The 22,846-nt window shown below is 38.4% G+C and overlaps 1 protein-coding gene across 4 annotated transcripts in view; it reads right to left on the reverse strand.

Moving 5' to 3' along the window:
- UTRN (utrophin) overlaps window positions 1-22,846 on the reverse strand; it is a 356,936-nt gene that overhangs the window by 250,507 nt on the left and 83,583 nt on the right. For 3 of the 4 annotated variants that reach the window (XM_017737228.1, XM_017737229.1, XM_017737226.1), the window contains exons 12-23: window positions 22,766-22,846; window positions 21,213-21,332; window positions 20,493-20,594; window positions 17,380-17,487; window positions 16,750-16,929; window positions 15,308-15,474; window positions 12,920-13,043; window positions 11,079-11,166; window positions 9,044-9,279; window positions 8,592-8,772; window positions 5,833-5,978; window positions 3,102-3,314 (exon numbers count right to left, since the gene is read on the reverse strand). In XM_017737228.1, the coding sequence (XP_017592717.1) occupies window positions 3,102-3,314; window positions 5,833-5,978; window positions 8,592-8,772; window positions 9,044-9,279; window positions 11,079-11,166; window positions 12,920-13,043; window positions 15,308-15,474; window positions 16,750-16,929; window positions 17,380-17,487; window positions 20,493-20,594; window positions 21,213-21,332; window positions 22,766-22,846 (1,746 nt within the window). The remainder of the gene's footprint in view (window positions 1-3,101; window positions 3,315-5,832; window positions 5,979-8,591; window positions 8,773-9,043; window positions 9,280-11,078; window positions 11,167-12,919; window positions 13,044-15,307; window positions 15,475-16,749; window positions 16,930-17,379; window positions 17,488-20,492; window positions 20,595-21,212; window positions 21,333-22,765) is intronic. The other variant, XM_017737227.1, reaches the window with a different exon arrangement.

Genomic DNA, 22,846 nt, shown 5'->3' on the forward strand with positions numbered 1-22,846 from the left:
TAGCATCAGTAGGTATTTCTTTCATTTTCAATTATTTAACAATATTAATAGTTTAATTTTAATAAAGCAACTATATAATAATTGCTTCCCTTGTTTCTTCGGCTACAATTTCCTTTTTGGCTTCTGTACTTCCTTTTAAGATAACATGAAAGTTTTTAACATCTTGCTCAAGACCAAATTCTGTTCTCAGATCTACACAAAACAGTGCACTGCTTCACTGCTCTGCCCTCCATAGCAACTCAAAAGTCAAGTGGGCATAAAAATCCATCTTTCATCAGTGAGTGCTTCATATACTTGGTGGTACCAACATCCCTTTGGACAGCTATGGAGAAGAGGGCACTCCACCTTTGAAAAAACTAAATAACTGGTTACTAACTAAAACCCTGCTATGCTAATATGCACACATCTACCCTACTCTCAATATCCTACTCTCAGCTAAACATAAGAGAGAATTTCAGCTTTCAAGAGCCATTCTGAACATAGTTAAAGCTGTGATTCAGTAAAATAGGTGCATGTACAGGCCACTCAACTGAATATGATTCAAGTGCAGAAAGAAGAATTTTTCACATACAAGAAATTAAGAGAGGAGAAAAAGTGCTGCTAAAACTGATGAGCGATCAAGATTTTGCTCAGTGTATCTACAGAAAATCAAGGAAACTACAAAGTTGCAATCATTTGAAGAACAAGACTGACAGAAAGTTGTTGTACAAAGGACACTGAGGCAGGCTTACATGCAGAATATTTATTCTGTCATGCTTAATAATTAATAAGTGTGACCAGAGAGTGCCAGGAAGCAAATCAGACATGGTGGGATATTGTATATTAGGCCAAAGTCAGGAGAAAAATTAATGAGGAGGTGGTTGCTGGAAAGTAATCACCAAGGCTTTGGCTAAGCCTTAGAAGTTAATTTCTTCTGGGCTCCTGTACAAACCACCTCGCTTTGGGCAGTCAGCTCCTGCTGACCAGCCCCACCAGCTGCTCCACAGCTCCACATCATCCCACAGGCTGCTGCAAGTAGCTACTGTAGGATGGGTTTGAAGGAACCAGACTAAAAGCAGAAGCACAAGTACACATGCTCCTGAATACATTTAAGGCAGAGGGGGCTGGGGACAGCTTTTATCTTTATGATTCAGGTAGAACAGCTTAAAAAAAATTAATGACATTTTTCCTCTGAAAGCCTGCAATTCTTTTTCCTACTCATAGGTTGCTCTGTGGCTTTTATTTACAAGTTCACTACCCTAGACTGGATTACCATACCTATGGTATTCATATGCACAGATCCCACACACATGCTGCTGGGAACAGCTCAAGTCCTAAAATTAAAAATAAGTGAATAACACTTCATGAGCAGGATCAAGTTTTTCCCTTTAGGCATTTTTCCACCAGGTAAAACCTTTCACCAGAACATGGGTGCGTACTCTGCTCCTAAGTGGTAGCCTGCTGGTAGTTGTCCTTTAGTTACAATCTGTTTCCCCTACCATCACTTCTTCCAAGTTTGCAGTTTTTAAGGGGGGGGGGGGAAGAGAAGCTTGAGGATTTTACTGCTTCTGAGCTATAATCAGTAGTGGGTTGTCCAACTTTCTCTGCACCATCATGCAAGTCAATTACCTGGACTTATATTTAAACATATGTATCTATCCTGAGTAGTTGTTAATGATCCTGTCTGGCTTAAAATGAAAAAAAAAAAACAAAAAAAAAAAAACAAAAACAAAAAAAAAACACCAAAAAAAAACAAAACACCAACACCACAGTCAAATTGAAATCTGAATGCACTACCAAATAAAGGATCCATTTTCTGCTTAAGAGGGGTGGGAGAGCAAGAATGTAAAGAAACTTCTTTGGAAAAGTGGTGGTGTACATGCCAGTGTTCTGAAGACAGAGCACACAGACAGCTGTTTATGTTTATAAATTGCGTGGTATGACACATCCTCCGTTAAATGGAAAAGAACGTAAATAAATCCGCACATTAAAATATGTTTATTGCACGTGAAAATACATATTTTTTAGCTAATGTACATGTATCTTCCTCATGAGAGAATTTCTAAAGTCCCTCCTTGGTTTTTCAATTTTAAAATGCAATATGAAAATAAAAACAATATGAAACTTACTGAGAGTTTAGTTAAACAATACTCTGGGGAAAAACAATGTCACTGTAATTGGTCTTTTATACTGCTGTGATCAGCTTATACATCCAAGCTGATACTAAAGAACAGGCAGTGTCTACTTAACCTTTTGGTCACAATAACATTGCCATGAGCTAAATGACAATATATTTTCATATATCTTCATAATTTTTCCTCCCCCCCAGAAGAATACAAATAGTCTAAAAAAGGGACTTAAGCACAAATAAATCAATCTAACCAATAAATATTGAGTCCACTTCAGTTAAGTTACTTAAGTACTCATCTCTCCCCTCTATCAGTAGGTTAAACATCTATACACGCTTACTTTTAATCCCTTCATTTTTAAAAGAGTGGGATTTTCTGTCTTGCAGGATTTCATATGCATGTGTAAATATTTATAAAATAGGGAAGACAGCTGAGTAACCTTAATTTTTTAACTGTCTTTCCTGTCACTTCAGAGGCCATGGTTGACACTGGAAAAGTCACTATACCCAACCATTTTCTTTACTTCCTTTTCTAACTTCCTTGTACTAGTTCTTCATTACTTTTGACCAAAATCCCACTTGAAAGGAGTAGGTTTTCTGTAGCAGGCATGGAATTACACTTTCCGAGGCAGTGGGCATCTGACACCAATCACATAGAAGATGATCATCAGCCCCAACTGGGATCAACAGAACAGCTGACGCACCCTTGACCTTAGCATAACCTTTGCTTCTGGTACAGAAAGAGAGGGACACTAATTTTAAGTGAAAAAGTATTTCTGTTAGAAGACAAAATAATATCCTGGGCACATTAGAAGTCCACTTCTACGCTGCTACAAATATACTATATATGCCTTCAGCCTCTGCCAGACTAGTGGATCATCAACATTCCACTTTTCAATCAGTGTCATCTGGGCTCCTGCAGGAACACAGAGAAAGAAAGGTCTCTAAAGCAACTGAGTTATGCAACTAAAATAAAAAAATCCTTTTATTTTACCTCAAATATTCTCAACTTGCGCATAATTTCCTCCAGTAGTTTAACATCTTTGGAAATCTTGAGCTTTAACTTGTCCCAGCGTCCCTGAACTTCCTTGAACTCTTGCACGTAGGTGTTTTTTATATCCGAAGATGCATGCTTCTCCAAAGCTTTAGTTTCTTCAGCAAGTTTATCTACCCTGGGCTTCTGGGCTTCCAGTGTCTCACCAACTGTCTATAACAAAGAACAAAAGTCTCCTTCCAGTATTAGCCATACAACATGTACACACTTATATACAAGTGCAAGTACATCATAAGTTTCATTGTGCAGAGAGTATACTCAGTGAAGAGTGATATTCCAGCTACAGTAGTTATTGCAGCAGAGATGTCCAAACAACCTTTTAAGCACCAAAACATTCAGCTGTTCCACTGGTGCAGCAGCAGAGACTACAGAAAGGGAAGCAAAGCTTGGCCTCATAGTTAAACAAGTGCAGGCCCCCACCCCTCTTGTGTGTCAGGCAGTACTGCCACTCAAGTCAGCAAAGCAATGGCTGTGCTACACTGCACTCACAGAGGAAACGGCAGTGTAGACAGACCAGGTCCTCATTGTTTTCATTCCCCCCACAAGTTTGTTTGTTTTAAAAGCACATGAAAAGCAGCTGAGTGTGTTCTTCCAAGTTTTGTGAAGTAAAATATAATGTCTTAGTTGCAAAAAAGCTCTGGATAGTCAAGTTTTGAAAACTGCTTTTCCAGATGGAATACAGGGAGGATACAATCTGAATATATTCACTATGACATTGCTGATATAAAGCGTCACTTGATTTGAAAGAGCTAATTGACTAATATGAAAAATAACAGCTGAAGGTATAAGTGAAAATAAGAAAAATGCCATTTCATTGAACTCATCATTTTGATTATCCTGCTTCAAAATTTGCTTAAGAGAAACTTGCAATAAACACATGAAATTATTATTAATTTAATGGATTTAATTTTCTAGTATATACATTTAATGTGTACAAACAGGATGTGTACATACATACTTTGCTGTATTTTTACTGAAGAAGAATCTTTTTTAAAATGTTCACATTCTCAAACCTACTTTACATTTATCATGTTTCTTTTCCTGGAAAGCGTACCATTTCCTCTAAGACAGGCAGAGAGGTAGCAATGAGGCTGGAAAGAGGAATGCATGCTTCAGAAAACAAGGGCTTTCTGTGCAGGGGACCACAGATGAAGCACTTATCAGTGCCTGCTACAGTGTGCAGAGAGAGCTGGACAATCCCAAGGTCCACAAGCAGCTCCTCATCTACAGTTTGTTCCCCTCTCTGGCACTCTCATTAAAGCACCTGCAATAGCACAGTATATCCAGAGTAATTAGTCTCTGAAGAAAATTGGGCAGAGGCAGGAAAAGACAAGCCTCTAAAGGCCAAATGCCATTGCAATTCATGCAGCATATGGATCAGAAAATCTCTGCCAAATTTAAACAATACAGAAGCAACACTAAAGAGAAAACCAAAGAGTCAAAGCTTGTTTTAATCTTCCGGTTCAAAAGAAATCCAAAACACACCGCTGTTTACTGGACTTCTAAAAATCATCACTCTGCTAAATAGAGAAGGCTATAACAACACCCAGCAACCAGAGCTTAAGAGCTCCTCCAGAATCACCTGCAGCCTTATTAGACCACCACACAGGGAAAAATACATGCTTCTGAAGGTGGGGGATGGTGGAGAGGGCAGGAAAGTATTTGTTTACTGAGTTTTTTCAAACAAACAAACAAAAAAGGGAAAAAGTACTGGAGATGCACAATTCACCCCCTGGAGAGAGGTCCATCCCTGCCTCAGTATCTGGTATTTGCAAAGCAACTGTCATCCATAAGTTTTTGTCTACTTTATAAGCTTACAACAGGAAAAAATATTGTTTCTAATGGAGAGAATTTTTGTATCAATTACCTTTATGGCCCACAAGCACTGTTTTCCTTTGAAAGGCAATCTGGAGGCCAGAGAAGTACAGTTACTGTCTCCAAACACCCAAGCAGGATGAAGCAGGGTGGGTTTGTCAACCAGCTGACCCTTAGACAGTTTAAGCAGGCAGACCCCTCACACCTGGGTGGGCTTTACCCAGTGCTTGGGGGGGAGGGTTGCAAGCCTGCACACCACAGTCCCTTAAGGAGAACAGAGGCAGGGTCAGAGAGTCCACCCTGCCCTAAGGAGGGACATGGCCTCCCAAGGACAGAAAGCCCAATCAGGCCAGGCACAGGCATGACTGTGGTGCAACTCAGAAAGGGGAAGCTCCCAGCTCCTGGTTTTCCCTCACAACTGCACTCAGCAACAGAGGAGCAGACCTTGGATGAGGTGATCCAACCAAGCCTCTAAAAGAGGGATGCTCTTGGGGCCCTAACACCCATTTTGGAACTCCTGAGTGCAGGAGATACACCAGAGAGTGCTTGGGGAAGCCACCAAGGCCATCTGAGGTCCTTTTCCCCTGGCTGAACAGTCCCAGCTCTCAGTCTCATCTCCTAGCACAGGCAGCAAGAGAAGCTGTGAAGTCTTCCAGGCTCGGTAGGAGATACCCAGCCCTTGCCTGGACACATCCCTCAGCAGCCTGATAACCCAGCAAGCCACCTCCAAAAGCGGGTTCCACACCCCTGACATTGCTCTGAGCAGTGTTAGCCCCCCCACTGAAAACACTGCAGGAGAACAGAGGGCGGCAGCAGCGGAGCAACTTCCTCACTTCAGTGCAAAGGTGAGGGTTACCTTTGCCTGCTGCAGGGCGGTCTCAACCCTGCCGGGCTCGCTGAGCCCGCTGGCAACAGAGCGCTGCTCGCCCTCCAGCTTGCTCAGTGCATCCTTCAGCTGCTGCAGGGACTCCACGTACTCCTGGCTCGGCTGGCTTTCTGTCTCTGGTACCATGTAAAAGAGTAAGGAAACAAAACTCAAGGTAAGGACTTGAACCCAAATCATAGAAGATGTGAACATAATCAACTTCCAAGACCTAAAAAACTCTTCTGCTGATAGCATTGTTGTTCCTTTAAAAATATTAAATATATAATATACAAATATATTACATAGAATATAATAATAAATATGCAACCTCTCAAAAAATTTACAAACTCAATCCTATTTTCAGAAATTTTTTTATGCACTTAAGCACCTAAATCTGTTTGGGTGGGTGAAGTGGTAGAATTGATAGTATTTAAATTATATATTATTATATCAATAACAATCCATAGTATTTAAAATATATAAACCACCCAAATTTAGTATTTTGCCGTTTCAAGTTTTAGACATATCTACTATATATCTCCAAACACACACAAAGATATCTACTATACATAGGAAACACAGTATAGCATATATAATAGCCATATATTACATACTAAATTAAATATACACACTATATATTGGACCTATATAAGCTAGTATTTCTAAATATATCTGTGTGCATATATATATAAACACATAAAACACATTAGTGGGGGCTTGTGTTTTGGTTGCTTTTTTGCATTTTTAATATATTTACCTACACAAATATAAAAAAATAGCAGTTTTCAGCCTGTTGCCAGAACAGAGACACTATCTAGGAATAGTGAAAAGGGAATTAAAATTTGAATGGAGTATTTGCTTGCCATCTTCAACCACATCTCAAAATTTGTTCGATCCAGCCCTGTGTGGAATCCCAGGCAGGAGGCAGCACCTCAATGGCATTTCAGAATGAAAACAGCCAATTTGAATAACTGCACCAAACAGCATTTTGCCTGTAAGTCCTGTACTGTGGTATGCACATTCTGGCCTTGGATTCACAACCAATTTTGTTCCTGCCACAAGTGAAAATTAATCTAAGCCTTGTTCTGACTCACCAGGTAGCTTTTCAACAGCTTACCAACAGAACTGTTGGTTCATTTATAAAAATGAGACAACATTTTTAGAGCAAAACAGAGTTATCCAGCTTCATTTCTCAAAAAGCCAGGATCAATTTAAAGAGAGGAAAAAAGTTTAATAAAAAGCATATAGGTGCATTGTCACTAAACTACAGCAAATCCTGAAGGAGAAGAAAATAGTTAAAATTGCCTCCGAATGACAAAAAAAAAATTGAGTCAATTCCCATTTAAAAAATGCCCATAGAGATGAGACTGAGTAGCACTCCATGGGGGAATTTTCAGAGGCTCAAAGAAAAGCCATGAGAGGAGCTGGCCTCCTGTCAGTCAAAGCCTGCCAAGTTCACAAATACCTAGGTCACACCACCAGTTGTTTCCACCAGTTACATGGCTCTGGAAGTTTTTACCTGGCAGCAATTCAAACTATGCTGTAAATAAAGAGCTAAAACCCTGAACTGACATTTCCCTCTATTCTTCAGCAATATAATTTCTCTGCAGGTTGTCTCATTTAAAAAATACACAAATTTAATGTATTAGAATATATATATGGTGTTTCTGCCAAGCAGTAACTGGTTCAAGTATACCAATAACACCTCAAGTGATGCATGGCACAAAAAAAAAAGGTATTTTTGTCACATGAGGTATAATTACCAAAATACAAAATACCAATAAAATTACTTACAAGTACATGAACTCAAAACAGCTATAAAATAATTCTTCACAGTAAGAATGAAAACATACCCTTGTAATATGAACATGGCTGACAGATACTTTATTCATACCATTTTCTGCATGGATATAATTGCAGTATGCAGGCCTGGTGCAACACATTATATAGATGGCCTAACAATTTAGTAATTGAGCCTATTTTTATTACACACAGAATACAGTGTTAATGCTCTTCCATTTTGGAGCTGTTAAGAAAACACTTCCTCAAATTCCTCTGAAACAAAAACTGAGAACAAAAAATCTCTTACAGGTCTGTGCTGTTGCTCTTCAGCTGTAAAGTACTACCAGAACTACATACTTCATGCACTACATTTAAAATCCTTTAGAAACCAGCATGACTGGTTTGAATGTTCACAATGAAATTTTTAATGCAACAACAATCAAAGTAGAAACTGCTTGAAAAGCAAGCTAGATTCCAAATCACTTCAAAGATGAAATTTCTGAAAGGAATTATGTATGACTGATGTGCTCAAAGCTATTAGAAAGAATAAATTTCACACATGGACTTCCATTTTACAATGTTCTCCTAATCGTCTGTTTTTGATTTCTAGAATTATTTATTTCTGTAAGTGCCAGAGAGAGACAGATCTTTGAGCTACATCATCTGCCTTAAATATGTCTTGCTATGTAGTTAAATGAGGTTTCAGGAATGTTGCATCCTTGCATAATCGTTTTTAACACCATGGAATGATAAATTTTTGAATTGTGCACAGAGAAAGCCATATTCTCCCAGGTGAATAAAATAATTTTGTCAGTTTGACGCAAAGCCTAGCATAATCAATACAAACACTCTACCAGAATTCAATGAGTTTTCAGTCAGCTCAAAACAAACACAAAAAAAAAAAAAGCCAAAACACAAGTAAGCAGGGGACTTTATGTTAACATACATATTTATGTTTATTTATTTACCTTTTTTCAGCTGTTGGTGACGTTCCTCTAGTTTCTGATGAGTCAACTTGAAGTGATCAAGAAAACCACTCAAGTTTTCCTGAATGAAATTTGGAGGCATGGGCTGAGAGGTGAGTGTCTTGCAGGTGGCTTTCAGATGTTCCAACTGTGGACTCAGGCTTACAAGATGAGTTAACTCCTGCTGTAAAAGATAAATACCAAAACCAAATTCACACTTTCCCTGTAAACACAAAGATTTTATTAGGCTACTGTAGCACAGCTCATCCACATTACTAGGGTGACAACATTAAAGAATGTCTGGGACAGAGAAACCAAAATCTTTCAGCCAAATCGGGTGCCCTGCATGCCTTAGAAACTGAGTTATCTTACTGACTAGGCTAAGCTCCTCTAGGGCATCCTATGCTTCTGACTTCAAGCTTCCAATCAAAATCAACAAGTTTTGCCAGACTTACCTGACATAAGTCTTTCAGGACTGCTGAGGACTGGGATGCTGAAGAAGCGTCATTTTTAAGCCAGTCATCCTTCTCAATTAGAGTCTTTTCAAGCTCATTCATTTCCTTTAAATAAGCACTTATATCTTCCTGGTATTTTATCTTTCTGGCCACTTCTTCTAGACTTTGAACCACATCTTTCCACCCCAACAAAATTTTCTCCATCACAGTTTTTATATCCAGTGTAGGAAGTCCTTCTACAAAGATTATACAAATTATTGTTATGTTAACTGCAACACATTTTCATTAACAGGCATTTAACCTTTCCTCTCTTCAAATACAGGTGCACTTTCACATTAACATACAAAATGCTTTGATTCCAAGTCCAATATCTATAAATCTATACTTATTACTAGCACCATTTCAGCTTTATATTTCGAGGGAAATGTAGAGTGAGATACTTCAATTTTGAGGAAAGACATATGGAAGTTTTTTTTTGCTGAATTGCTCTAGCACAAGTAGAGCCCAAAGTGCTGGTCAGGGCAGCCAGGCAGCTTCTACAAGAAGCACTTGATGACCCTGCTCCATAGACTCCTGTGCCCACACACTGGCCACAGGCTTGGCACACCAACACCACAGCAGCCACAGCCCTACGGGAGGAGCAAGAACACAAGGATCAGTCACTGCCATTATGGCACAGCCTGTACACGTCCCAGGATGGAAATGGATGTAGGCACACACGTGCCAGTGCTGTGCAGTATTCCACGCAGGTGTCGCTGGGCCTAGGTCTGGAAAAAGGCTTGGGCCTGGGCTGGACAGAACATATTATCAGACCCTAACAAAATTAGGGGCTGTAGATTGGTTATTTTCTATAGATCCCAGACTTTAAGATGATAATCAATTAGAAAGCAAATTCTTGACCTTATTTTTTTCTGATACAAAGCAGCTTTTCAACTATGCATTCCTCGTTACAGTCAACAGATGCTGGTTTCATAGCCATGACCTATCACAGCTAAAGGGGTTTGTAGAAGAAAGAAGGAGGGAGGATTTCTGTTCAGGTTTGAAAAAAAGAACATCTAAAAATCTTTATAAATCCAACTCCAGGTCGAACCAACGGCTTTCAGCCATCAGCTTCAGGGCAATGGCACCCACTGTAAAAAGCTTCAGCTGCAGTAGGCAAGGAGGGGAGGACTGGACATGCTTAGTAAATTGAGGCATATGAGCAAAGCATCAGACTGCAAAAAATGAGAATTGCTGAGAAATCCAATGGAAATCAGCAGTTTCCAAAAGGGATGCAGGTCATTATGCAGGACAGTGACACCATCCTCTCTCCTGTCTGAATGCTACCAGCGATAACTTCACCACAAGTCAAGTGCATAGAAGACCTAAAAGACTGCCTCTAGATGATATGAACACCTTTTATAGAGGTATCATTTCACTGATGGAGTTTTTTTCAATATGAAACAAGATTTTGGCGAGGCCTAAAGATTCGACTTTCATAGATGTCAATTACAAGTTTCCCTGGATAAGTGTTTTAACTGACAATCATTTTCCCAATCATATAGACTTCTCTTGCCTTTGAGCCATAAATTGTGATTCTATCATGAAAAACACACTGACAGTTTTTACAACAATAGATAAAACTATGAAAAAAGAGATACACATATAAGTATCAAGTTTAAACTTGGCTTCAAAATTTTCACTTCTCTATAGCAATTATGTTTTAAAACTATTACTTAAAAATCAAACTACTTCCACGAAAGCGTGTAACTGACATTGTTACTGAAATAGAAATAATTTCTTAAAATACTCCTTAAAAGACTGCAAATGAACACAGGCACATTAATCAATAATAATCTTGCTTTTCTAAAAGCTTTAATAAAAACAAAACACATAACTAACTAGTAACAGTAACAATGACTAATGAAGGAATGAAAATTAAGGGAGAGGGAAGGAATAAACAGCAGTGCTTAACTGGAGGTAATATATTTCAATATTCTTTCCCAGCAACTCAACTGATTAAATCACAAAAGAGAAAGACCTTCAAGTTGCTTACCCTTTCCCATTTGATCCAAAAGAATGTGTCCACTTCGTTTCAGCTCACCTAACTTCTGGCTTTTTTCAGCTCTTTCCTTTTCAACCACCTTCAAAGTGAATCCCAAAAGAATACAGTGGCAGCAAGGGTTATTTTCCTTGACTTCCCTCTTTCCCCCAAGTAATGTCTCTTTCCTACTACTACCCAAAACACAACCAGTTTTCTTAGATACAACACGTTCTGAGGTGCATGTTAGGTCTGCTTTTCAGAAAACAAATACAAAAGGAGTTAGCTCTCACAAGTACCAGGCATGCAAGAGATCAGTACAACAGCACCAGGAATAAAATACTGTTTAAAAGCTTGATGATCCCACAATGTGAAATAAGATATTGGGACAACAGCTAAAACAAGTCACTTGTGATCAAAAATTCAATTGTAATTCTCTAATGTGAACCAGTGGAGAAAAGACCTTCTTCTTAATAGTCTTCATTTCTACAGTTTCTACTGTGATTTCCAGTAGAAGGGAACAACAGAGCTGTTTCCTAGAAGTCCAAACAGCAAGAAGTATAGCACATTAGTAATCCACTCTCATAAGCTATAGTGCTTTACTCTCCTTCAAAGATTTGGAGAGGGAAATTCTCTGACTACCAAGATTTTTAAAGGATCAAGGTCCTCCCACAAGTTATACATATTGGTGAATATTCCTTTGTGAGTCAATAGGTACAATACATCCACAGAGGAAACATGAGCTCCTTGGCCACAAAACCACAACTTCAATATCCTCTGTGATTACAACGAAGTATCTCCAAACTAAAATCTTTTGAACCTCATGTCAAAGGTCATTACTCTGATTTAGACTTGCTACAGTAAATTCAGAAACATGCACTTATTTGCACAGCTGGGAAGAACAAACTCTATCCTATCCACTTACAGTCCAATCATTTAAAAACAGTACTGTTCATGGGAACCTGGTGTTCATTTCAGAGCCTCTTTTTTAAGGAGCTATAAACAGTCATAAAGATCTATAAATAAAATATTGGGATGGTTGTTTTGGTTTTTATTTCCAACAGTACTTTCATTCCAAACATTCCTACTGGCACCATTTTGCACTACAGCACTAAGGAGGAGCCTCTTTATACATATTTTTAAGTATTGTTTTTGATTTCAAAAGCAGATTCAGGTCCTGCTAAAGCTCCAGTAAGCCTTCATTAACTAAGCATGCTCAAGAACCAGAAAAAGGCAAGAATACATTCCTGACACAGAAGGAATAGAAAATAAAATGGCTATTTCACAGCTCCCACAAGCTTCTGTAAAATTATGTAGTGTGTCTTGCAGGTCAGCAATATTGCACACAAGCTGTAACAATCAGGTTTTCTCCAAAATTAATAGAGCAAACAATGTGTCCAAGCATTGTAAACAACAAACCACTTTAGACCCTGGGTGATACAACGCTTGAGGAGTGTCACAGCATGATTCAAGGAGTTTCTGAGCACCCCACTGGCCTATCTCTACCAAAATTATATAAGTGGTGTCAATCAAGGCCATTTCCAACTGTGAAACATGAAACCAAAATATGCTACTTAGTGTAAAAGATAATAATCCTGAAGACAGACATTTTTTCAGAACTCCAAAGGAGACAGCAGTAGTACACATTTTTAAAATTTCCTCTGGATTATGCAATACCACCAGCAAAAAATGTGTCCAGCTGGTCAGAGATTTCCATGTATGCCCAGTTCTGAAACTATTTAACTAAAAGACTTAATCCCCTCAAAGCATGTGGATCAGCTCACACCTCCAGCTGACAGCCAGCTTAGATACAAAGTATACTATTCACTGAAACATGCTTTATCTCCCCATTTTACCTTCAACTTTTCTTTCATGCTTGAAGTCTCTCTCATCTTCTTATATTCTTTGATGTCTGCGGCCTGAATGGCAGATTTTGATTTCGAAATCCAGTTCAAGAGCTCAGCACTTTCAGCATCAAACCTAGTTTAAAAGGTCAGACAGTGGTTTGTTTTTTGGTTTTTGTTTCATTTTTTCCCCATTCAGTCACTCTGTCTTAAAAATCAAAAGTCTTAAAGTTCAGCACATTATTTGATCCCAAACCAGCAACAATGTACACAAAATTCATGCTTCTCATATTACCACCCACAGGAAGTAGAGTGGAGACAGACTTCCAAAAGCCTACCATAATAAAAATTATACCCAGAGTATTAGCCTTCAGGACCAAATTGAGAATACATGAGGCAATTTATCTTTCCTTTCTTCTTTTACACATAGCTTCATACAAACGATAACTGTTTGTTTTAATATGTTACAGAACAGATCTCTCAATGCTGAGTGTTTTGAAAGCAATGAACTAAACTTCAAGAACAAGACAAAGAAGAATTGCAGTTCTAAGTTTCATAAGTCTGCAACACTATTTTCTGTGAAGGAAAAGCTGACACAGGCAGTGACAGCTGACAAACATTTCTGTACACTTCCCTGACTAAAGATTAGCTTATAGCCTACTGGTTTTGTCTACAATGGACATACCTATGCTAACAACTTTCTTATTCTTCCAACCTCTAAGCTACAACCTGACACCATGAAAAAAAAACCCCAATCAACTCTCAAATTAACCAGTACTGTACAGAACTTGAGAGATGGACAGATACACTGTACAGACCACAAGTCAGGTCATATTACAATTACACTATTTAACAGTGTCAATCCTAACATGGAATAACAGCACCCCAATAAATGCAACTGTCAATCTCTCAAACCTTCCGTGGGAAAATTCCACTTATTGGTCATTTGTTGGTTTCAACATAAGTAAATGGAAACACACAAAAACTGTTTTTCATGCAGTTTTGAACTCTAGGAAAACAGATGACAGATAAAACTTTTTTTTTGCTCTCAAAATCTAAATGTGTTGCTGACTGCTTTACTGCCCTGGGACACCCACACACAGACACCACCCCCACCAGAGCTTGGACAGTTTGACCAGTATCCTCAAGAGGGTTTGGGCAGGTTCCTCACCCCTTCAAACCTCCATTCATCCTCCAGAAAAAATGAATAAACATCTCTTCTTCGTTGTGCAAATACACATCACCTAGCACAGCGACTCCCTAGTCTTGATGCAGCCTCTATCATATCTCTAAATGACCTGACAATGATTTAATCCAGTAACAGTTCATGGAAATGCTAATTTCCTTAGCCAAGCACAAAAAGAAAAATGTTGAGCATACAGCATTTAATTTACCTTGAAACAATTCCTTTAATTTTAGGTATGCTAGTTAATAAAGAAAATTCAATGCAAATTATTAAACATTGCTTAGCCTAAGAGGAGAGAAGGCTCCAGGAAAACTTGATAGCAGCCTTCCAGTACCTAAAGGAGGGCTACAAGAAAAGTGGAGGGGGACTTGATCTGGAAGTGTATTGATAGGACAAGGAGTAAATTTTAAAGTGAAAGAGAGTATATTCAGATAACATATAAGGAAGAAATTCTTCAGTAGGAGAGTGACAAGATACTGCCCAGAGAAGCTATGGATGCCCCATCCCTGGAAGTGTTCCAGACCCAGTTGAATGGGACTCCAAACAACCTGGTCTAGTGCAAGGTGTCCCTCTCCACAGCAGGGAGGTTGGAATGAGATGAGCTTTAAGGTCCCTTCCAGCCCAAATCATTCTATGAGTCTATATAGGCAAACCAGCCAGCCACTCCAGAAACACTTGTCAAAGGAGACACCAGTGTAATATTAATCTTACTACTAAATACAAGGGAGATGGAAAATGTTTCTGAGTCTCTTTTTTTGTGCAGTTTCTTCCATTTTTCTCATATATTTTATGGAGATTAGAAATAAATAATAGATCAATCAAAATGCCACCTTTTAAGCAAAGATGAAAAGACATTTTTCCTAAGGAAAGCAAATATAATTCTATATTTTCAGCAAAGGAGCTGAGGTACAAAGGACTGAAGACCTGCTTCTATGAGAAACAAAACATCCCTGTTTTCCTTTTAAACTAATGGAAGCCACAGATTTTCTGTTGCTCTGAAAACAAGGCTGTATATAACATTACATTCCCATTCAGAGAATCACAGAATTGTCAGGGTTGGAAGGGATGACTGGAGGTAATCTAGTCAAGCCCCCAGGCCGAACCTCACAACTGCAACTTAAGTATTGCTCACTTGCATAGAAGAAGAATCAAAAGCCAAGACAGTCTCTGTAGCATCTAATGAGTAAGGGAAAGTGGCAGTGACATATACTTACTTTTTCTTTGCTTCACTGTCCCCTGGAATTTGCCTTTTCTTTGGGAGTGGTGGTGGGGGCAACTCCTGTCTGGACTGTTTAACCACTACCTGTTCCTTCAATGGTGTTTCTGCAGCAGTCTTCTGTGAAACCTGTGACATTCCTACGCTTCCTACAGCTTGAGTTACCTACACAAAATAATTTAGGGCAAGGATTATGTAACATTTTTACTCAAGTTGAACTGCTTTCTCTTATTTTCTTTTATTCAGTCATAAAAGCCTGTTCATTCACTCCCCCAAATGACCACACTGAGCTGTCATGAAGCACCTTTATCACAGGTGCACTCCGAGAAAAAGATCATTATTCTCATTTTACAGATGGAAACCAAGCATCAAAATTCTCAGTTCAACTAGAATCATTCAAGTCCAAGTGAACTACAATTAACAAAATGTGTATGTATTTTCTTTCATAATTTGTTCACAAAAAGAACCAAGGTACTTGGAGTTTATTGATAGCAATTCTACATTTTGCATTTTCACTCCATAAAACCAAGCCTAGATCTCAAAGAGCTGATACATAGTGATTTTGACCCTAAAACTCACTCAAGTCAATAGAAACCTCCCATGCTCTTTATCAGGTTATAAGGTAAGTCCCAGGAGACTCAACCTGTAAATTCTAAGTATGTGCTTGATATTTAAGGGGAGTGAAGGGCTGGAGACAGGAATTGGCATTCTCTAGTGCTTTGACTCAAACACAAGAACAAATTAAAGCCACATGGCTGAAAAGAACCCCTACTCAGACTGCACAACTCATTCACTATACCCTAAATGGATCATGAATTAGTGCCATGGTTTTCACCATAACAACATATTAATATCACAAAAAAAAGCACATATGAGTTATAAAGCTGTCAAATAAAACTCTCACAGAATCTAGTAGGAGTTCTTTCTAAATAAAAACATTACCAAGCACTCAAAATACTAAAATAAACATTGAACAATCCAGCTTGGCTATCATCGTTACATGTCAAACAAACAACTACTCTATGTTCAACAGATGAGAAATCATACTCACAGAGCATAAATACTTGCATAACTCCCATTTATTTATCTATTCTGGGGTTTGGGTTTTGCCTTTGTTTTCTTTTAGTATCAGATTTAATCCAGTCCCAGCACTCTTACAATATTTAAAGGCATTTGCATTGACTGATAATACATGCCCAGCCTGCTTTACTCATCAGAAAAATGAAGCTTAATCTGTGTGAGAAAGGAGTAATAGTACTAGCCAGGTTAACAACTTGGGCTTTTGGAGACCAAAAACATAGGCAGCTTTGTCAGCCCCATGTGAAAAAGCACTCAACTACCTCTCCAGCCTGATGCCTAGACAATTTTGCTGACACAGTGAAGTTTGCATACATACAGTCATATAAAAAGCTAAAAAGCAATAAAGCCTAAAGTAAATACCTGGTTAGAGTAATCCTCTAGCTTCTGAACCAAACTGTCCCACCTCTGCGTTAGTTCTTCTTGATCCTGATCAATTTTACTGGATGCTCTGCCATTTCCAAGGATTTGGGCCACATCCTGACCTAGTTCATTCAGCTGGTCTAGCGTTTGTCGTTTCATACCCATGTCCTCTTTTAAAATCTGTAGTTAAAAGAAAAGATTAAAATATGACGTCAAGTATTCCACTTCCCCTAAGCTTTAATTCCAGGGCTAAGAGCAACCAGCAGTATCTCTTTAGTAACAGTTACAAATTATTAGTTCAGGTACAAGCTACTCCAATGAAATTTAAAAAAGCCCACACCCCAAACCTATACTTTGGAAAGCACAGCTGACTGGTAGCCTGCAATAACATCCAAACCCTGTCAAAAATCTAGGGTAGCTGTTCCAGATTTTGGCACACCAACATGGAATGGCCATGGACTAAGCAATACATATTTTTTAAATTCAAGCGCAAGAATCTGGCAAGGAAAGAATGTTGGCCTGGCTTCTAATGTATCATGCATTCACAGCTCCTACTAGGGTCAAACTAGTAATTTGCCACTCATCTAGTCTATGAGATTTGATGGGACAGAGCAGGATATCAGTACTCACTGCTAGTTTTCGAACATTCACGCTCAGGTCTGTTTGATCTTTAAAGTTGCTTGTCTGGACCTTACTCAAAGCCTCTTCTTTCTCAGTTAACCAAGCTTTCAATAAGCACTGCAGATCATAAGAAAAAGAGCACAAGAAAATACTAAGATTGTCAAACAGCTATTGAGAATTGCTTCTTTAAGATCTTTGCATTCAAAGCACAGTTCTGCAGTCTTTATATGCTGGAATTTCAGTTGACTTTAACAAAAATAGCACATAAAAGAGGACAAAAATATCAGATATGGGAAGTAAGTAATACTTCCAGCAAAACAGTTTCAACATAACCATTTCTCAATATACCAGAGCACACCTCCCCCAAAATTATTTATACAGCAAACAGATATCCACCATAAAGCTAACATAGGATTTATAAATCATATTAGAATATGTCAAAATAGCATGTATGCTTTGTTTTCCACCCTTCTTCCTCTGACTCAAACACAGCTATCACAAACATTTTCCCACAGAAGTTACACCACTAGTAATTCATATTTCTTTTGGCCCAGGCAGTTGATCAAAGACTCAGATACTAATTAGTCACCTGCCTGTTTATGGTACCTACTTTCAACTGCAAAACAACTGCAGCAAATCCTATTTCATTAACTGCTGGAAGCTGGAGTGGCCTGATCTGAATAGTTCTAACTCAGGGATCTTTTTTTTTTTCCCATTTTTTTCCTAGGAAACCTGCCCTGGGTCTCACTTCTCTTCAGCCACACAGCACTCCTGTAGTAGCACCAGCAATAACTGGCATCAAGTACCAGGAAGGATTTTATGTATTCTATATTACGTTCCCACATAATTCTGCAGCTGGACAGCAATCTCCATCGACTAGGACGCCCACCTCTCTATCAAGCTCAGTTGCCCAGCCATTGGTGTACTGCTGTTCCTCTCTGTTTAAAAACAAATCATACAGCAGGACAGACCTTTTTGTTCTTTGAACAACACACTTCACAACAGCCACTAGGCTCCCCATTCTAGATGTATATTTTTGGCATTGTCCCAGAACTTACTAGAACAACTTTGGGCCACAGGGTTAAGGCAGTTTACATTTCCAATGTAAACCAATATGCAAAATATACAGACAGGAAATATGATGGTGGTGGAAATGCCACGAGGCTGTGAAAAAAAGAATTATAACACCACATACTCTCTGGAAAAATCATGCTGGCATACCAGCCAACATATTTTATGCATAAGAGGAGCTCAAAAACCCTTCATGCATTCAGTTAATTTCTGCTAAATCAGCAGTCAAGGATAACTCTCCCTAGAAAACTGAAACATAATTACCACAGTGCTAAGAAGTCTCTGGCACTGACTGAGGAATTTGTTTCCTGAGTGGTAAGGATTGTGTTGACTTGACAATGTGGTGTACAAAAGATTTCTAGGCAGCCACAAAAAGGCTGATGCATCACTGTTGCTCATCTCTCCATGTGGTTGGGCAAAATAAAAAATGCTTGTAACTAAGTGTTTTGGTTACTTTTGTGTTACCAAAGTGTTTGTATTCAATTTTTAAGTAGTTTCAGACAGTAATTTTTATAAGGCACTTGATCATTCTTGAGGATTTGTAATTGAAACCTGTTAGTAATAAATGCATTGTTCAGGTGAACGAGTACAAAAAGGCTCATCTAAACCACCTAAAACAAACTCCTATTTCCTCATTATTTGCTATCTGACATTCTACATTAAACACACCAATTGCTTCACTTTTACAGAGCAACATAGCTACACACAAATTTTAAAAAGCTGAGTTCAAAAGTTCAGCTCCAACCAATTATGGCACTTTTAAAAAGTATTGCAATGGTCCCCAAACAAATGTAAGGGTAGAAGGGGACAAACATGTTGACATGATGACATAGTGTCATCAAAAATAAGAGCACTTGAAGTCCATACCTCAAACATACACAGCAAGGATTTTGGGGGAATCCTTATTTCTCAACTCCGAGTTACCATGCCCAAGAGTTGCCAGAAAACATGAGCACACAATTTTCTGGTTACACATACACAGTTGGCAAAGCATTATTTTAAAGAAACATATATAAACAAATACTTGGCATGGGATAAACCAGAATCTTAACCTTGGGTCCATATTAACAACAAGGTCACATGAGCTACAAATTCAGCTTATCAATATACTACAAACAGATATAGGAGGGGTAAGGGAGAAACACACATGCAGCCCCAAAGAACGCAGACAAAACATCTTTGTCAAAGAAACCAGGCAACAACTGATACCAGTAGCTATACCAGCACTGTTCTACTTCTTTCAAATGTCTAAACAACCTGTGAGTACTGCCTTGTTTAAACAACAGCTTACAGTGATAAATATCATCCATTAAGAAAAAAACCCCCAATTTCAGTAAAACCTTTAAAGACAAAAACATCACATATTTTAAGCTGAGAAATGAAACAACCTCAAGTACTAGGCAGGAAAACAGCACATGTAACTGTGTTACCATATTTTTTTATGCCATCAGTTAATTTGTGTTTGAGCAGTATTTTATATGTAAAATACACAATACCAGAGCTAGAAAACAATCACAGGGCCATCTTCTTCATAATTCAACTGTTGACCTGAACTCAGCAAAATTAAACAAGCTGCATGCTTTGCTAGAGTGACCAAATGCTCGATGTTACTGATTTTTAAAATAGTTATCTATTGATTACTATTGCACAACTGTGTACATGTGTTCATGCTGGAAGCACATATACCTTAATTAGGAAGATTTCTGTAGTTACAAAACTACCAGATAGGAGAATGACAATGAATTTTTTAAGTATCACAGATATTCCTACTTCTTGGGCATTTTACAAGATACCTTGGAAATTATTTTATAAGGAGTTATAAACTTTTATTCTTAAACTTTGAAAAAATACTTCTCTTCCACTTCAGAGCTACTCTAGTCCTCAAAAAGCACTGGAAACACAACCAATAACAAAATCTAGGTCTTCAAGGTTTCTTTTCCATGAGTTGCTCAACCCCAGTCAGCGGTTTGACTGTTTGGGCTTTTTTGACTTGTTGTTTTTTGCCCTCCACAAATCGACCAGTCACTCTGATAAACTGAACAGCTGCTCACCTGTGCTCCCAGCAGTTCCTGCCATAAAAGCTGAATTTCTTGCAGCTTGACCCGCCGATCCTCAGTCCAACGACAAACTGCTGTCCACCGCTCACCAAGCCTCTACAAAAGCACAAAACACTCAGGAATGATCACAAACCTCACTAAGTAACTCCAAAACCAGATATTCAAAAGCATCATTTCTACTTCACATGAACAACTTTCTACAGTGTTATCTACTTCCCCATCCATTACTGCTATTGCTGCATTGCCAGAGCTGGAGATTAACACTTTCAAAAACACTTACCAATGGCCCTAACTCTGCTTTTGCTCAAGTCTTTGAGCTATTTGATTGACTTAAAAAGGAGTGAACAAAGTAGCATGAATTCTGCTTGAAAAAATTCTGTCTCATACTCACTGTACTCCAGGTTGCAGTCCTAAGTGACAGGAAAAGACTTCATATGATATTCCCTAGATAAATTGTGTTCATGTCTTCAAATATTTTTCCTGTCAGATTTTAACTTCCTAAGGAAAATAACTTACATGAATTGCAAAGCAATGTTGCAGGTTTTAGCTTGAGCTGATTTAATAATTCTTTAACTTATTATTACTCCTCAAGAAAGTGTTATTTTAAATTACTTTCAAAGATAAATTGTCTTCAAACACAAAAATTTTGATTAACAATTACATGCAAATTGCCTAATACTACAATTTTAAAAAAAGAGGGCTCTAAGATTTTACCTGCAACTGTTCCTCCAGAATAGCTGTTGCACTTTCCCCACTGCTTTCATCAACAATGACCACCATGTGTGTTAGGGAGTTGACCTTCACCTGTTCTGCCTCTAGGTCACTCTGCAGGCTCTACAAGAACAAATCAGAGGTTACCAACTTTGAATGCATTTGCTAATCTGCTATTTTGGCCACAGTGACTATCACAGCTGCTGTGGTAAAGGAACTTTGGTTCTTCAGATTCAACAGTTAAGCACAGATTTTACCACTGGGAATCCCTGCACAGTTCGAATAAATGTAAGCAAAAGGCTGCTAGAAATGAACCCCAAACCATTCTGATGAAATGCTGTAAAAGATGGAGTGCTTTAAGTTGTATGCCCCATACTTGACTAGGAGAATGAGATGACAACTTCATTGACTTTCCATATGTCTGATATTATAGGTAGGAGAGCTTAAGTGTTGCTACACAAAGCTGCTATTGTTAATAAGAAAGGAACATAGGGCATGCCAAACAGAAATCATTAAGAACATTCATCTCTTAAGAACTGACAATATAATTTCATAAGCATCAACAGTGCAATAACTGACCATGATACTCCTAAGAAGTCAAAAAATGCAGAAAACATGCAGTCCTGACTAGTTTAAAACAATCTGTAGATTTAAATATTCATACAACTTCTAGAAGAACAGATTCCATGGCTAAAGCCAACTATAAAATATCTCTGCAAGATCAACACACCTTTACAGTACTGTAAATGTCACTTTTTATCCCAGCATATCCTAAGCTACTCTATGAAACACATGCCTCAAACTCCCCAGACTTTGAAAACAAAGGAAAGAATGCAAATGTGGGACAGGAAACTACACAGACAAAAAATACTCCAGTGTTCTTGTTCTGTGAGGTATGTCCCATGCTGGGGAGAAGGTCAAACCTCAGCACTGCGCATGAAAAGGAAAGCTGCAACCATGACAAATATCAAAAGGACATCTTTCTCCTTCACAAAAAACAGTGCAGGATAGAAAGGCTGGACTTGAACCCAAAAAGTCAATTGAGACAAAAACCACTTTCAAAATATTGAACACATCAAAAAGCAGTGTCTAAGCATCCCCTCAGAATGCAATTCCTGTAAAAGCAGGGAATCAGTGACTTGGAAGGCCCTGATCATTTTAACTCCCACATTATTTTAATGTGCAAGTCTCAAGCAGACTTTAGCAATGCCTGCCAGTCATTAAGGGCAAGTTTGTCCAAAGTACCTTTCATACTGTTCCTCACACCAACAGTTTACCAGGAGAGGCCTTATTCTCTGCACAAAGGGTAACAATTTTCCCTAAAGGTTTCATTTACTGCATGAAGCAAATATAATAGTTCCTGCTAGTCAGCAGTGTTCAAGTATGAAGTTAAGGCTTCTAATTCCTTTCTACACCATCACCATCCTTTTCCAAACACCAAATGCAGCCATATATGACTTCTGACACAATCAAGTTTTTCAGTTAAGGAATCCACCAATGGACACATCTTCCAAATACTTCTCCTATACATATCACATAACAGGCAAAAGGTTTACCTTATGTTCTTCTAGCTGTTTTTTAAGTGACTCCAAATCTTCCCCTAAGAGCTGAGACTCCATCTTCTGAATGCGCTCTTC

Source organism: Corvus brachyrhynchos, unplaced genomic scaffold (genome assembly GCF_000691975.1).
Source record: "Corvus brachyrhynchos isolate BGI_N302 unplaced genomic scaffold, ASM69197v1 scaffold6, whole genome shotgun sequence".
In the NCBI taxonomy this organism is placed as follows: domain Eukaryota; kingdom Metazoa; phylum Chordata; class Aves; order Passeriformes; family Corvidae; genus Corvus; species Corvus brachyrhynchos.